Here is a 14599-nt window from a genome sequence, read left to right as displayed (position 1 = left end):
TAGCATACGGCCCGCGGCGTCGCCCACTTTGTCTAAAACCTAATAAATTATATACTAAAACCTTCCTCTTGAATCACTCTATCTATTAAAAAAAACCGCATCAAAATTCGTTACGTAGTTTTAAAGATTTAAGCATACAAAGGGACATAGGGACAGAGAAAGCGACTTTGTTTTATACTATGTAGTGATTAATATTAATGGTAACTTTGGGTAATAACGCTCCCTCTGCTTAAGTATGGGACTGAAATAGATTTCAAGACCATTTTGAAAACCACTTTATCATTCTATTGTATCATCACTACATAGCATAAAACAAAGTCGCTTTCTCTGTCCCTATGTCCCTTTGTATGCTTAAATTTTTAAAACTACGCAACGGATTTTGATGCTGTTTTTTTTAATAGATAGAGTGATTCAAGAGGAAGGTTTTTGTATATAATTTTTGGTTTTAGACAAAGCGGGCGAAGCCGCGGGCAGTAAGCTAGTGTTTTTACTTTTTATATAATCAACCAAGGCATAAGGAATCCCGTTTGTTACATCACTACATAGTATAAAACAAAGTCGCTTTCTCTGTCCCTTTGTATGCTTAAATCTTTAAAATTATGCAACATAGTCGCGGGTGGTAAGCTAGTACATATTAAAAACTAGCTTTACCGCCCGCAGCTACACTCAAGAACTCTGAACTACTCTCTCTTTTAAAAAAGAAAAGTATCTTAGCTAAGCTAGTTGGCTACAAAATATCTATCACTGTTCCATGGGTAATCATAAAACATTATTTTTAATGTAAGGTACCATCATACATGCCCTAGTTTAGGTAACCAAAGTGATTCTATAGCAATAATTTAACGTTTTAAAACTGTATGTACTGAAATAAAGAAAACTAAAACAAATACTCACATATTTAAACGCTTGCAATGTATTCTCCGGAGCATCAAGACCCGCGCCTCTATGCGCTATACATTTGACCACCTTTTTGGGATTCGCCTCGCCCTCCTTCGAGCCAGAGGGCGGCCCGAATATACTCGTCACATTACTAGGGTCCGGCTTTGGCAATTTCGTGAAGAAATATACCGCAACACCCAATAATCCGATGTCGAGACCAAAAGGTAAAACTGAATGTAAAGACATGAAAAATGTTACTACAAACGTAGTCGCGTAATATAAACCATTAAATAGTATGGATATCGTCGTTAATATCATGTTTTCGATCGATCGTTGAGTTAATAAATGTTAAATATTATTTAGTACAGGTGTTAGGTTTTCGAAAATAAATAATTTGGAAATGGAAGGCGGGGCCTATTGACATTTGCAATTTGACAATGACATTTGGGGTTCGTTTCACACAATATGAATGTTTTTGTATGAAATATAATTTAAATATTCGCTTTATCAGTACCACACACATAACCTATGTTTTTGTTTAAGTTTGATATAAGAAAAATATCACTTACCTCTTTTAATCATAATTGAATGAAAATGTAATAATAATACTATTATTTTTTTGGTATATTATTAAGTTTAAATTTAAAATTGCACATTAGTAGCACAAAGCAAGTAATGATTAGTAGATTTAAAATATTATAATCATAATCAAACAAACGCATGGAATACAAAAATAGAAATAAATTTCGATTGTTTGATAGATAATACAATGTTGCCATTAAGTACCAATACTTATCCAACATATTAAATATTCATATTCATTTTATTTTAATGCCTATTGTGAAAAGAATAATGCGTCAACATTCCCATAAAACTACACATATGTTTAATGTTTAAAATCTAAAGTATTTTGATGGCGTTTATCCATGATATAGGATATCGTGTATCGTATAATAAAAAGAGCCGTCTCCACCACTGTCAGCACGCTCGCACCAACGAAGAGCGCTGTTGTGCCGCCGAGAGAGGCTAAGTAAAGAAACAATTCACAGATTACATTATAAATAACTTGGAAAATTAGAAACTATATGAAAAGATACAAAGCATAAACGAGGCTTTGCGTCACTTTTTAGAGTGAAAAAATACTAAATAGTAAATTTTATTAAAGCTTTTTAAACGAAGCGTAAGCAACACCAAGCAACTATTTCATATTTATTTTGTACTGATGATGATATTTGTATGATGAACTGATATTGTATTTAATTGACTGAAAAATCAAGAGATAACCACATATTATATAATATTACTTTTCAATTATAAACAAATACATACTTATGAATACTTCATAATATTAGTTATCTATGGATTTAAAATCCCACATTGAATATAGAGGATTGTGAAGGTGAATGAGGGGTATGGAGATGATCAAACAGAGACCAAAGACAATGATCTGTAGTGTGAAGAATATTATAGTCGGAAAAAGGAAGGATATTCCGAAAAGATAAAAGGAGATATTCGAAGAGATAAGTAGGTACGTAAGTTACCAACATAGACATCACACATGCACATTGCACAATACACACACACACACACAGCAAGAACGAACCAATCAAATCGTCCAAACTAAAGATGACGTCTCTGTGCAGCCGAAACTTTGGGGGCATTAGCGTGAATTTGACGATCGCCCCTTGCTCTTCTTCCGTCTCGTTCATGTATAAATAAATAAAAAATGTTTATGATCAGCTAATTACATTTTTATGGGACTTATTTACTAACACATGGGCTATGGCATACTACGAAGACGTCTTAAACCAGGAGTAATTAAAGTGCGGGTAAGTGACGGCGCTTAACAAAACATTAGGTACTCCTGCTTAAGCCTTTAGTACCTACACCTACGCATTCGCAGCGAAACAACGAAAAAAACGACTATAGACGAGCTATTGCATGCTATGCCTTCAAGCCACACCTCGCCCGTCGGACGCTCCCCACGAGCGTGAGGTTTTTCGTTACGGAATTTCTCGATTCGGTCCCCGCGCTCAAGGCCCGCGATAGAAGCTATGCAATAGCTTAACTATAAGTAGTAGTGACTAGTGTGGCACGTTTTCGCATATGATATGTCTCAGTCTACCACATAGATAGATGAAAATATAGTTACGTCCTTGTCAGTATTGTTTCGCAAGGACCTGCGAAATGGCCGTTACACAGACGCATACGTTTCGCTAGTGATGTAATTCGCATCGCAAAGCGTCAGCTCGCATTCTGTCGGTGAGGACAGATTTTCGCGCCATGGATGCCGAAAATACTGAATTATTGTTGCATTCTATTCGAGATTATCTCGTATTATACGCAATTGGACACGCAGATTATAAAAATACGTACACAAAAGAGGTAGCATGGAGAAAACTTCAAAAATGGAGAAAATTACAATGGCATATCATTGCGAAAAAGTTGCGAAAACATTGCTGTGTACTAACGTTCCGCAGATATTTCGCTACGCAATAGTTCCGCAGAGACTCGCTGCCGCATACGAATGCGTAGGTGTACCCAACAAGAAAAATATGTAAACAGGTGATTGGTGAAGGTGATATTCGCAAACGGTGTTTTGGACGTACCTAAGTAATATTCAAAGGGAAGACGAATGTGTGAACATTGGATTCGCGACGATACTCATTTATGAATATTTCATTCAGTGACTAGGCAAATGACGAACAAACACCCGGAATGTGTATATTGTATTTAATTAACGAATTTAGGTAAGTTTTGCATTTGTTATAATTTGTATACGTTTTAGCACTATATTTTCTTATAATAATTATTGTACATATTACGTAGTATTTGTATTCTCTTTGGTACATACTACAATATGATATACACTTTGTTAAGATCGTAATTAATACCATAGTTTAAAAAAAACATACTATTTTTTATACTGTGATATTTTTTATACCTAGTTATTCCATAAAGCATTAAACCAGAGTTATTCAGAAAAAATATTATACAACAGACTAATTATTAACTTACTGGACAGTGACCTTCTTTGTATGTGAGTAATAGTTGAGTTCGGCACACTGAGGAATACAGGAGCATTTGGCGAGATTTTTCGGCAAATTGACGAGTATCTCAACATTTCTACCGATGCACGCCATCCCGTCTGTATCGCACACGTCGCCATCTTGTTTTTAAAAATAATAATTTATCTTAGTCCAGCGCGCGTCTGTGTCCTTTATACAACTGTAGCTTATTCGAATTAATTAATAAGTACATCAAATTTTAATAAAATCGTTTACGCAAAATCCTATTTTCAAATTTACAGGTGACGGATAACTTTAAAATTTTTGACAGTCGTTGCAAACTGTCACTAGGTACTTATAGTTTTTTTTGTGGTGGAAAATGAGAAAATGAGGATTTATGTAAATTTTCATTGTCCATACTCTAATTTCGTAGTACAGAGGTCACATATTTGCAGTTAGCTATTGTTAGGGTGTATTCAGAAAGAAAGCTTGAAACTTATAAGCGCTTATCGGCGCTTGTCAATGCTGGTTTTGACAAGCTTGTCAATGCTGGTTTTGACAAGCTGGTTTGAGCATTGACAAGCGCCGATAAGCGCTTATAAGTTTCAAGCTTTCTTTCTGAATACGCCCTTACGTGGTTACGTGTTTTAAAATTGTAATTTGTAGCCTTCATGAAAAATAGAGATATTATAATACCTACTTATTCGTAAATTTCATATTTTCTATCTCTGAAAATTTTATTAAAAAATCTACTGTCTATATAAATAAATGCTCTAATTTTTAACGAATGGCCTTAATAGCACTGCTATTCAAGTAAAGGACCGTACTTTGACCGTAAATTACTTGTAGTTCTTGATACCCATACATTTTTTAATTTCTCACCTCCTTTTACGTGAAAATACGGTCGGCATCCACAGAACATAACCGCCATTTTGGTCCGGCAATTCATTTGACATAAACCGAAACTATACGCCTGAAATAAAGAAAATGTACCTACGTATACAGGTAAGTACATACATATTACATTTTGTAAAGCATTCTAATTTCCCACAATACCCGAGCTCGGTCGTGGTCATTGAAAAGGGCTCGATAGAACACAGTGGAGTCACTGTAAATTTTTTTACTTTTAAAACTAAACTAAACTAAACAGTCAGTAAACTAGTTTTTAATAATATAATGTTATAAATTAATTCCCAACTGGCAACCCGAACCGAGTGGGTGTTTATAAAAATGAGTTGAACAGCGGATTTGACACACTTTCCGTTAGGCTCTCGGACGTAACGGTCGTTATTGTTGTGCTTAGTTGTGTTAATAATTATTTTGAGTCGATTATTATTTGATTGTTGAAAGTAGACATATAAAGTCATTTTGTAAGGAATAATACCTTTCTAGGTTGAATTTAAAATCGTTAAGATCAGAAGTGGGATTGCCACGCGTTTTAGACCGTTTGCCATCTAAATTTAGTGCTTATTAGTTGTTGTTCAGTGTTGAAAGAACATTATCTCAACCGTAGCGTAATAACGTCCGTTGCGTCCTGTGAGCGGGTGTCATTAAGTACCTTGGGGTTATTGATTAGTCATGGTCAGGTTAGGCCGAGTCGGGGAAGCAAAGTTGTTAAGAAAATAACTAGTTGCTATGATGATAACAGGTCTTACGGGACAGTTCTCAACATGCTACGTGTTGAAGGAGGCAACAAGGGTTCCCAGTGGTTCGATGTGCTGTGCGCTGGCAATGGCACGTGCGCTGCACATCCACTGCACCGCTGCAGTTGCTGACAACGGGCTTCCGGGCTGCTTGCAACCAATCTACGGCGCCGGGATGCCTGCGCGAACGAGAATCGACGGTAGCCACTCACCGCTGCTGTCGAAGACTTTGTGTTTGTGGTGCTATTGTTTATAGACCACTTAGAGAACATACGAGGGTATGGGTCTCTTCGTTTTGAAAGCTTGTGGTGCTATTGTTTATAGACCACTTAGAGAACATACGAGGGTATGGGTCTCTCCGTTTTGAAAGCTTGTGGTGCTATTGTTTATAGACCACTGAGAACATACGAAGGTATGGGTCTCTCTGTTTTGAAAGTTTGTGGTGCTATTGTTTATAGACCACTAGAGAACATACGAAGGTATGGGTCTCTCTGTTTTGAAAGTTTGTGGTGCTATTGTTTATAGACCACTAGAGGACATACATAGGTATGGGTCTCTGTTTTGAAAGTTTGTGGTGCTATTGTTTATAGACCACTAGAGAACGTACAAAAGATATGGGTCTCTCTGTTTTAAATTTTTGTGGTGCTAATGTGTTTAGGCCACTTAGAGAACATGCAAAATGTATGGGTCTCTGTTTTTTTACAGGTTGTCGCTTATGAGAGCACTTGGAGCCACTGTCGTTACGACGGTGTATTACACTTTGAGTTTTATCTATATTCGTGTTAAGTCTGAAGGTATCTAATTCTGTAATAAGTATTTGCTTTTTAATACACCTTGTTTATGGCCGCTTGAGTGCACGCTTGCGTCCATGGCACTGGTAATGGTAAAATAGAGATGAACGTCATGTTTCGTTCCCCTGCATAAGATATACGCTTCAGGCTATAACGCGAAACTAGATTGATCGCTGACAATTTTCCTTTGTTTCTGAGACAGCGCTAAGACGATGATGATGATGATGACGATGATGGATGGATCTGATGCTAGTGGTGGAAGTCATGCTGCGGTCGAGGACGCCGCACTGTCAGGAACGGCCGTGTTATAAATTAATTCCCAACTGGCAACCCGAACCGAGTGGGTGTTTATAAAAATGAGTTGAACAGCGGATTTGACACACTTTCCGTTAGGCTCTCGGACGTAACGGTCGTTATTGTTGTGCTTAGTTGTGTTAATAATTATTTTGAGTCGATTATTATTTGATTGTTGAAAGTAGACATATAAAGTCATTTTGTAAGGAATAATACCTTTCTAGGTTGAATTTAAAATCGTTAAGAATAATATGTCTTGTCTATGGGCCACCGTACTTTCCCCGGGGGAAATAGGGTACTTAAATACGATTTAACTGGATAATTTTATTTTTCAAATATTTTAGTAACTACCTTTATAGAATCTCCAAGCCATTCGTCAGGATATTTGCATCTTCTTTGTTCAGGTCTCAAACTTTTAATACTATCTGCGGCTTCTATCTCCACTACCTATAAATTATTTGGCAGGTTGTTTAAAACTAAGCATTGTACCTTTATTAAAATATGTGTTTTAAGCAATTTTGCAAACAGTCAATAGAATATTCACGGCATCAATGTTACCTAAGTATCTGGGATTAACTGATGAAAACATGTACCACGGACGAAGCCGGGGCGGACCGCTACCGCTAGTATTATAAATGCGAAAGTAACTCTGTCTGTCTGTTATTCAATCACGTCTAAACTACTGAACCAATTTTCATGAAATTTGGTATGGAGATATTTTGATACCCGAGAAAGGACATAGGCTACTCTTTATTCCGGGAAAATGACGCAATCCCGGAAATCAAACGGGAACGGGAACTATACGGGTTTTTCTTTGACTGCGCGGGCGAAGCCGCGGGCGGAAACCTAGTATTATACAAATTAAATCGTAATTAAATAAGTACCTACCTTGAAATCTGTGTTCAACTCATCACCGGGATATATTTCTCCCGTAGGATTTGATATAGCTGTAGCTATTTCGTACGGCGAATGGATGAAATACTGCAAAAAACATTATTTCGTAAATTTTATTTTATTGACATACACCTTCCACAATCTTACGTAACATAATATTATACTAATCTACGAAGAAAACAGATCTGCGGCTCCCCCACTCATCGCACGAAACACAAAAGCATAAATAAATAAAAATCGTTTATTTCTTTTAAACAAGTTTTCATCTTGGATTGGAGGTAGGTAATCCGTAATCGCCTTCATTTATGTGATTAAATTCACTTGTGTTAGTAGGCCCTTCTCTTCCATAACCTAGCATACCTACTACTACTTCACCACAGTACACCTGACACCACACATAATAATAGTATTTCAAGCCAATCGACTCCCATAATAATAAGAATGATCAGACAAAACTGAATAAAGTAAAAATAAGAATTATCACCCTAACACCGCTCTCAGCGTCAATCTTCACGAAACAGAACTCGCTGTGATAGTGACACTTCATCAGAGCCTGAGTCTGCCACGGAGCGTCACTAACTTGCTGATACTGAGCATATTCCGAGTTAAACGTCATGCAGAGACCCTCTTCTGTCATCACTGTTATCCATTTTACCTGCAAAATACAAAGATCTACTTAGTCGTTATAAGCCATTTGTCGTTCTGCCGCGTGTACAAATTGCATTTATTTGCAATAATTAAAAAATATATATAGGTATTAGCGTGGAAGTTATATTACGTTTGTTTCGACACGGAGTCTTTGTCGGAATAAAACATAATACTGACATTCTCACGATAATTATGATCTAAAACACACCTCTTGATTAATTGTTTTACTACATAAAATCCTGTTTTGCATACCTCCAAATTACTTTGCGAAACAGTTACTTTTATTGGAAAGTCAGGGTGTACACTTATAGCCAGCTGTAGCAAGTCTATTTTGTTCAAGGTATCATCACCTTGGTACTTCCAGAAGTTCTGAAGATTAGTTCGGAAAGATATCTCCGCGATCAGAGTTACGAATTCTTGGTAATATAGAAACTTTTCGGAATCCGAGTCTTCGGTTATATTCCAATACCTGAAAATTTTGTTTCTGAAGTTTTGACGTGTTGCATTTAATATCAATTAAATGCACTGAATTTTGTAGACTAGAAATTGGCAAACCATGGTGGAAAAGCACCCTAATGCTTTTCCAACAATAATGTGCGAGGATGTGTATTGTATAGCGAGGAATGTGCTTGTAAATTCATTTAGTTTGAAGCGTTAGCGTTTGAAACAGTTACTATTTGGTTATTTACAAACACATTCCTCGTTATTCGTTCTCACAAATTATTGGTGGAAAAGCACCCTTATTACTGAACATGACAAACTCGGAAATTATATTTCTTGCGATTCAAAGTCGACAAGTTATTCTCGTTTAAATTTTGCGAATAGATACGAACCGAAAATTATTTTTTAAGATAAAACAGTGCCTCTTTAGCCGTTAATCTTCACCTACATCCTCGTTTAATATTATCTCTTAAATCATTAGCAGCCATGACAGTGTAACATTAGAACTCAAATATACCTCTGTATGACGGCCCTCGCCTTATCCTGATCCACTCGTTCCAGCAGACAGGCTGTGACAGCTGGGAACGCGGTGGACCATCGACGGTAGTCCCTCTGCAAGGAGACCACTACAGGCTCCGAGTTGTATCTTGTCAATTGACTGAGGGCGCAATACACTGCCCCCGTAAACGCAATCATTGTTAGCGCGAACCATAGTAATCTATGTGAAAAATAAATTTTAAAAGACTTGGTGTGATTGTATGTGGCTAATGAGATATGAGTTCCATTTCCGCCCGCGGCTTTGAATTTCCATCAAAGCAGATGGAAATTATTAAATTTTAGAATAACACCTGCATCGAGACTATTAGAAAACAATAAAAATGTGTTGCGTATAGTATACATAAGGACAGACAGATAGGAAGCGACTTTGTTATTAATATAGGCATAATAAATTAATAATTATAAGCAACTAGCAAACCGGGCGAACTCCGTTTCGCCACCAGAGACACCTTTTCTTTGCTATAAACCTCACGGAGCCCGAGACCTTATTTCCAACGAATGCAAAACCGTGGAAATCGGTTCGTGCATTCTGTAGTTAATGCGTCAGGAACTGTGGTCAGGAAGGAAAACCCGACTTATTTTTAAAAAATAAAAAAAAAGAAGACGTAATAATTACTTAAGTAAACCTCTTTTGAATTTAACTCCAAAACATTTTTAGTCTATGGTTCATTGTACGTTAAATTCAAAAAAAGAATACCGGCCTTTGACAAATGTCAAACATTTTCACAATGTAAAATTGGAGAAATGTGAATTTTTATTTAATTTATTTAAATTTAACTCAGTCAGTAACTTTTCAGTGTACCTTTCGATGAAGTGAAAATTCTTAGTGACAGTATGCTTCAAGCCATGTAGCGTGGTCTCTTCGCAAAATTTGGTGTACATAGAGTATAGGAAGGCGATGGATTTCCTGCTCGAGTCGGTGATCGACTTCATTCGCGTAAGACAACTTAATATTGCGGTTCGTTCTGTTTTATGCTTTGCCATTTTATAAGCCGGAATTTATGTAACTGTAATAATAATACATAGATATATAAGAATATAAATAGTGCCTTGTTTACATACCTAACTAGTACATTTTCTTACGCTAGAATTACAGTAAAACTAATAATCGTAGTTGGAGTTTGTCTACGGTAATAATAATTGTTTTATTACAATAACAAATACCCGCTTATAATAAAATGTTGACCATAGATAATACAAAAGGAAACAGATACTAAAATAACTTTTTTTAACCTAGTAATTTGGCTTACATTTCAAAATCTACTGTTGATTTGGACAAAATCTAATAACTAAGTAATAAAATAAATAAAGAGTTTAATAATAGCAGTCCTTTTATTACGACATAGAAATCTAGTTAACTAAATGAGACATTTAAAGCACGTTATAAAAAAATGTACTGTATTCTTGAAGTGATGTGAAGAAGTGTAATAGCACGCGCACGCGCTTCCCCTGCGTTTTCAATGAAAAACCCGCAAAGTTCCCTTTCCCGTGGTATTTCCGGGATTTATTTCTGTGTAATTACTAAGTAAGTGAAATCGATTAGAAAATAATAAATACACGTAATAAACTTTACTCTTTTTTATATCCACTATTAATAACGAATTAAATTGCATTCGGCTTATCTAGACAATTTTAAATCGATGATATACCTATTAATATCTACTTTCCTTTAGTTAATGGTGAACCTATTAAACTGTGTATCGCTCTATGTAATCTAATATCCACTAATGGTTGAATAATAGAGACCATTAGACTTTTACGATAATATGTCTTAATATATATAAATCTCGTGTCACAATGTTTGTCCTCAATGGACTCCTAAACCACTTAACCGATTATAATAAAATTTGCACAACATGTGCATTGTGCAGTTCGATCTTGAGAGATAGGATAGTTTAAATCTCAAATCGTTTTATGAGAAAGCGGGCGAAGCCGCGGGTAAGCAAAACAATTAACATCTTAGTAGATTATATAAAATGTATTGTTAATTGTTATGTAGGTATATTCTGAGATGAATTCGTCTGAAAGGATAAAAAAAACTAACTGTGCTCCGCGGTTTCACCCGCATCGCTCCGCTCTTATAAATTGGTAATAGCGTGATAATACCTATATAGCTATATAGTATTATAGTCTTCATCAATAAATGGGCTATCTAACACCGCAATAATTAACTCTTTCTTTTCATTAAAAATAATGCCGATAATAATTGTTTTTTTTTGTCATTCAACTCTTCTAAACGTTTGTTACTCGTTTCTAACTCTTTATAACTTTTTAATAAATTATAATTCGGACGCGAACAAAGCCGCGGACAAAAGCTAATCTTTATCTATACATATATAATCACGCTAAGACCAACAGGAGCGGAGCACTGAAGCACTGCGCGCGATGGTAATGTAGGTATACGTATGTTATAACTTTACAATTTTCTGTAGGTGGCAGCACTGTTGACGATCATCTACTTCATGTACCAATACAAGGACATGCTGTTCAAAGTGAAGGAGGAGGATGAGGAGCCCCGCTGCAGGCACTCGACTCGCCTGTCGAGGTCCCGCTCTAGGTGTGGCACTTTTCTTGTTTTCTATACATAATAAGATTTATATACGTATATACGAACTAGCCCGCGGCTGTGCCCGCTGTGTCTAAAACCTAATAAATTATACATCTTCAATCGCTGTTTCTAATAATAAAATAAAATAATAATAAAATTGCATCAAAACCTGTTTTAAATATGTAAGCATACACAGGGACAGAGAAAGCGACTTTGTTTTATATGACGAGTATGTAGTAAATTGACTAGCAGCTCGTCCCAGGCGAATCTGACCCAGGATAAAACGAAATAAATTTAGATTATGTTATGCTTATGTATGTAACCTTTCAAAAAACCGAAAAAAATCATTAAAATCGCTTCACTTCTTTTCGAGTCTATTCAATACAAACAACCAATCTATCCTACAACGTATTCGATATTTCGTCGTAAGCTTTAACTAAACCAATGAAGAACTAAATAGATAACTAGAACTGACAATCACTAAGAGCAATTAACCTATAGAGTACTTGTATCGAGCGTATACAATTTACATATATTTGTTTCTCTCTATCTAAAGAAAACGTCGTATGAAAGAATGAGACAGCTATAGACAACAAGCTACGTTTCAACATAGTCATGGCACCATTTTTACTATAGGTACGTATTTAGATAGATAGAAGGTGATAGTGATGGGATGTGCTTCAATCGATAAAATCGTGAATGTATTTTGCATTTACGGTTTCGTGAAATAATAAATAATAAAAAAACAAAACCTAAAATTAATTTCAGTTGAATACATTATTTGTTTAATCCTACGTATATAATAAATGCGAAATTATGTGAGAAGGGATGTTACTCTTTCACTGCGGAACCGATTACAATGAAATTTTGTACATACACACATAGGTTAGGTTTTATCCCGGAAATCCCACGTGAACGGGAACTGTGCAGGATTTTCTTTAAAAACGCGGGCGGAAAGTTAGTACATTATAAAAGAAATTTTAAAACTTGAAATGTAATTTAAAATAAAGAAGGAAATGATGATAAAGTTAAAGGAGTGAGGAGAAAGGCACACTCAGCATGAAGGAATCATGCAGCATTTTAACAAGTTAATAAAAGGACAGTCTTAATGAAAACATTTTCCTAACATCCTACTAATAAATCGAAAGTTTGTGAGGATGGATGTTTGTTACTCTTTCACGCGAATACTACTAAACCGATTACAATGAAATTTGGAAAAATTACTTTTGATCCCGTAAATCCAACAGGAATGGGAACTATGCGGGTTTTTCTTTGAAAACGCATGTATAATAAGTATGTATTTCAATAGTAGTTTCTCATCTATGAGAACTGTCATTTAATCAACCGTTTAATTTTCACATAGTTACACATTTAAAGTAGGTAACTTATGTGTAAAAAATTTCAAAATAAAAATTCACTCTCTTTAATCAAATGTATTTATTATCTACAGGAACAAAAAACAAACGTAAGCGTAAGATTGCACAATTCTTCTAGAGTATCCATCTTGATAACACGTAGGCTCGAAATGCAGTGAACACAATATTGCAAATTGTGGCGGCGTCCAATCAACTCATTTCTCACGTTTTATACCCATTTTTTATTTAGCTCTGGAAATCTAAAACAAAATGAATTTATTAATAATCTGAAAGAGAAATTAATAAACAACAAACGAAAACTAAAACACATAGGGCAAATAAAACAACCACGTGGTATGTTTTATTTTCCTGCGGTAAAAAATTTACATCTATTATTTGCAACAACAACTACATATCAATCTGATTTATGAAACAAAATAAATAAATCAACGTTAATATGAAATAGATTTTTTGTCATAAATCGATAATATACGCTAGATGTGTTACAACACTACGGTGGTAAACAAAATGCCAAACGTGATATTATTGTGACGTTTTTTAAAAATTATTTCATTATTTTATATTCCACAACCCCATAAAGTGGGTAAATGTTACAGTTACAACATAAAATTACAAAAAAGCGCTTGATAAAACCTTCAAATAGGTTTAAAACATAAATATTTATCAATTTGCTGAAAATCACTTACCGATGGAAAGATATTTTTACATTGTTTTTATCCAAAACTCCCATTCGACTAGTGATAGCCGGTTGCTAAACATACAATAGTTATTTTAGCACACTGACAAATAAAAAGAAACACTGTACACTTTATATTTTCTAAATATTTCGTTAAAACACTTGACGCACTGAGCCCACCAGCTGGTTGGAAAACAAACTGACTGCCGGCGCGCTACGTTTGAAGACAGTGAAGATACTCTATCGCTATCTCAATCTGGCTTATGCTGTTATTGACTAAGAGTAAGTAGATTAGAAAATATGTATTTTGTTCTGTCTTAATATAAGAACTCTATAGGTTAATTGCTCTTAGGACAATCACGTTTAAAAATTGTTTAAAGATAAACTATGCCTACACAATATGTATTAGCCAGAGTTTGGAAATGAGCGATATGAATTTGAACATTACTGCAACGAAATAAGGTGTTAATTTGATTGAGTATTTTATTTAACGTCGCTCGATCACTTTGAATAATAGTCTGTGTCTAGCTGTTGTTTAAAGTCTTTTTAAGTGAATTAAGAAATTAATGATTTTAAATGTTCACAGGTCGTGTTCTAGGTCCAGATCAAAAACCAGAGCGAGTTATCCTATAACTGAAAAAAATGGCCGTCGGGGTCGACGACCGACGCGCCGATGCCCTGACTGTAGTCTATGTAACATGGAACAATAGAGCATAGACTTGTAGCGATTAGTACCATTTGCAAGTGGAGCATTGTGCCGTATTAAATGGAAAATATTATGATTTAAATTTTAACGATTGGTTATGTACTTTTGCGAATATTTATTGAAATTATATTATATTT

General features: G+C 35.2%; 2 protein-coding genes across 6 annotated transcripts in view; one reads left to right on the top strand and one right to left on the bottom strand.

Moving 5' to 3' along the window:
- LOC123702460 (glycerophosphodiester phosphodiesterase 1) overlaps window positions 1-6988 on the bottom strand; it is a 23702-nt gene extending 16714 nt beyond the window's left edge. Inside the window, exons 1-4 of one of the 3 annotated variants that reach the window (XM_045650213.1) lie at window positions 6967-6988; window positions 4770-4860; window positions 3898-4048; window positions 895-1109 (exon numbers count right to left, since the gene is read on the bottom strand). In XM_045650213.1, the coding sequence (XP_045506169.1) occupies window positions 895-1109; window positions 3898-4048 (366 nt within the window). In that variant the 5' untranslated portion in view covers window positions 4770-4860; window positions 6967-6988. The remainder of the gene's footprint in view (window positions 1-894; window positions 1110-3897; window positions 4049-4769; window positions 4861-6966) is intronic. The other 2 variants (XM_045650212.1, XM_045650214.1) reach the window with 2 other exon arrangements.
- LOC123702462 lies at window positions 4793-14599 on the top strand. Of its 3 annotated transcripts, none has more exons than XM_045650218.1 (3): window positions 4793-4892; window positions 11589-11713; window positions 14343-14599. In XM_045650218.1, the coding sequence occupies exons 1-3, from the start codon at window positions 4875-4877 to the stop codon at window positions 14464-14466; spliced, it is 267 nt and encodes an 88-aa protein (XP_045506174.1). In that variant the 5' UTR covers window positions 4793-4874; the 3' UTR covers window positions 14467-14599. The 3 variants fall into 3 exon arrangements, with proteins under 3 accessions (XP_045506174.1, XP_045506173.1, XP_045506172.1); XM_045650217.1 differs by lacking the exon at window positions 4793-4892 and adding an exon at window positions 10028-10093; XM_045650216.1 differs by lacking the exon at window positions 4793-4892 and adding an exon at window positions 10054-10114.

This window comes from Colias croceus, chromosome 23 (genome assembly GCF_905220415.1).
Source record: "Colias croceus chromosome 23, ilColCroc2.1".
Taxonomy (NCBI): domain Eukaryota; kingdom Metazoa; phylum Arthropoda; class Insecta; order Lepidoptera; family Pieridae; genus Colias; species Colias croceus.
The sequence above is the reverse complement of the archived record's forward strand: the minus strand, read 5'-3'. Positions and strand labels throughout refer to the sequence as shown.

What these genes read in the sequence shown, in the direction of transcription:
- LOC123702462 (XM_045650216.1), top strand. Translation starts at nt 10,055, where the DNA reads ATGGATTTCCTGCTCGAGTCGGTGATCGACTTCATTCGCGTAAGACAA. An exon ending in TAAGACAACTTAATATTGCG is followed by an intron (nt 10,115 to 11,588) that starts GTTCGTTCTGTT and finishes AATTTTCTGTAG; the next exon opens with GTGGCAGCACTGTTGACGAT. An exon ending in CTGTCGAGGTCCCGCTCTAG is followed by an intron (nt 11,714 to 14,342) that starts GTGTGGCACTTT and finishes AAATGTTCACAG; the next exon opens with GTCGTGTTCTAGGTCCAGAT.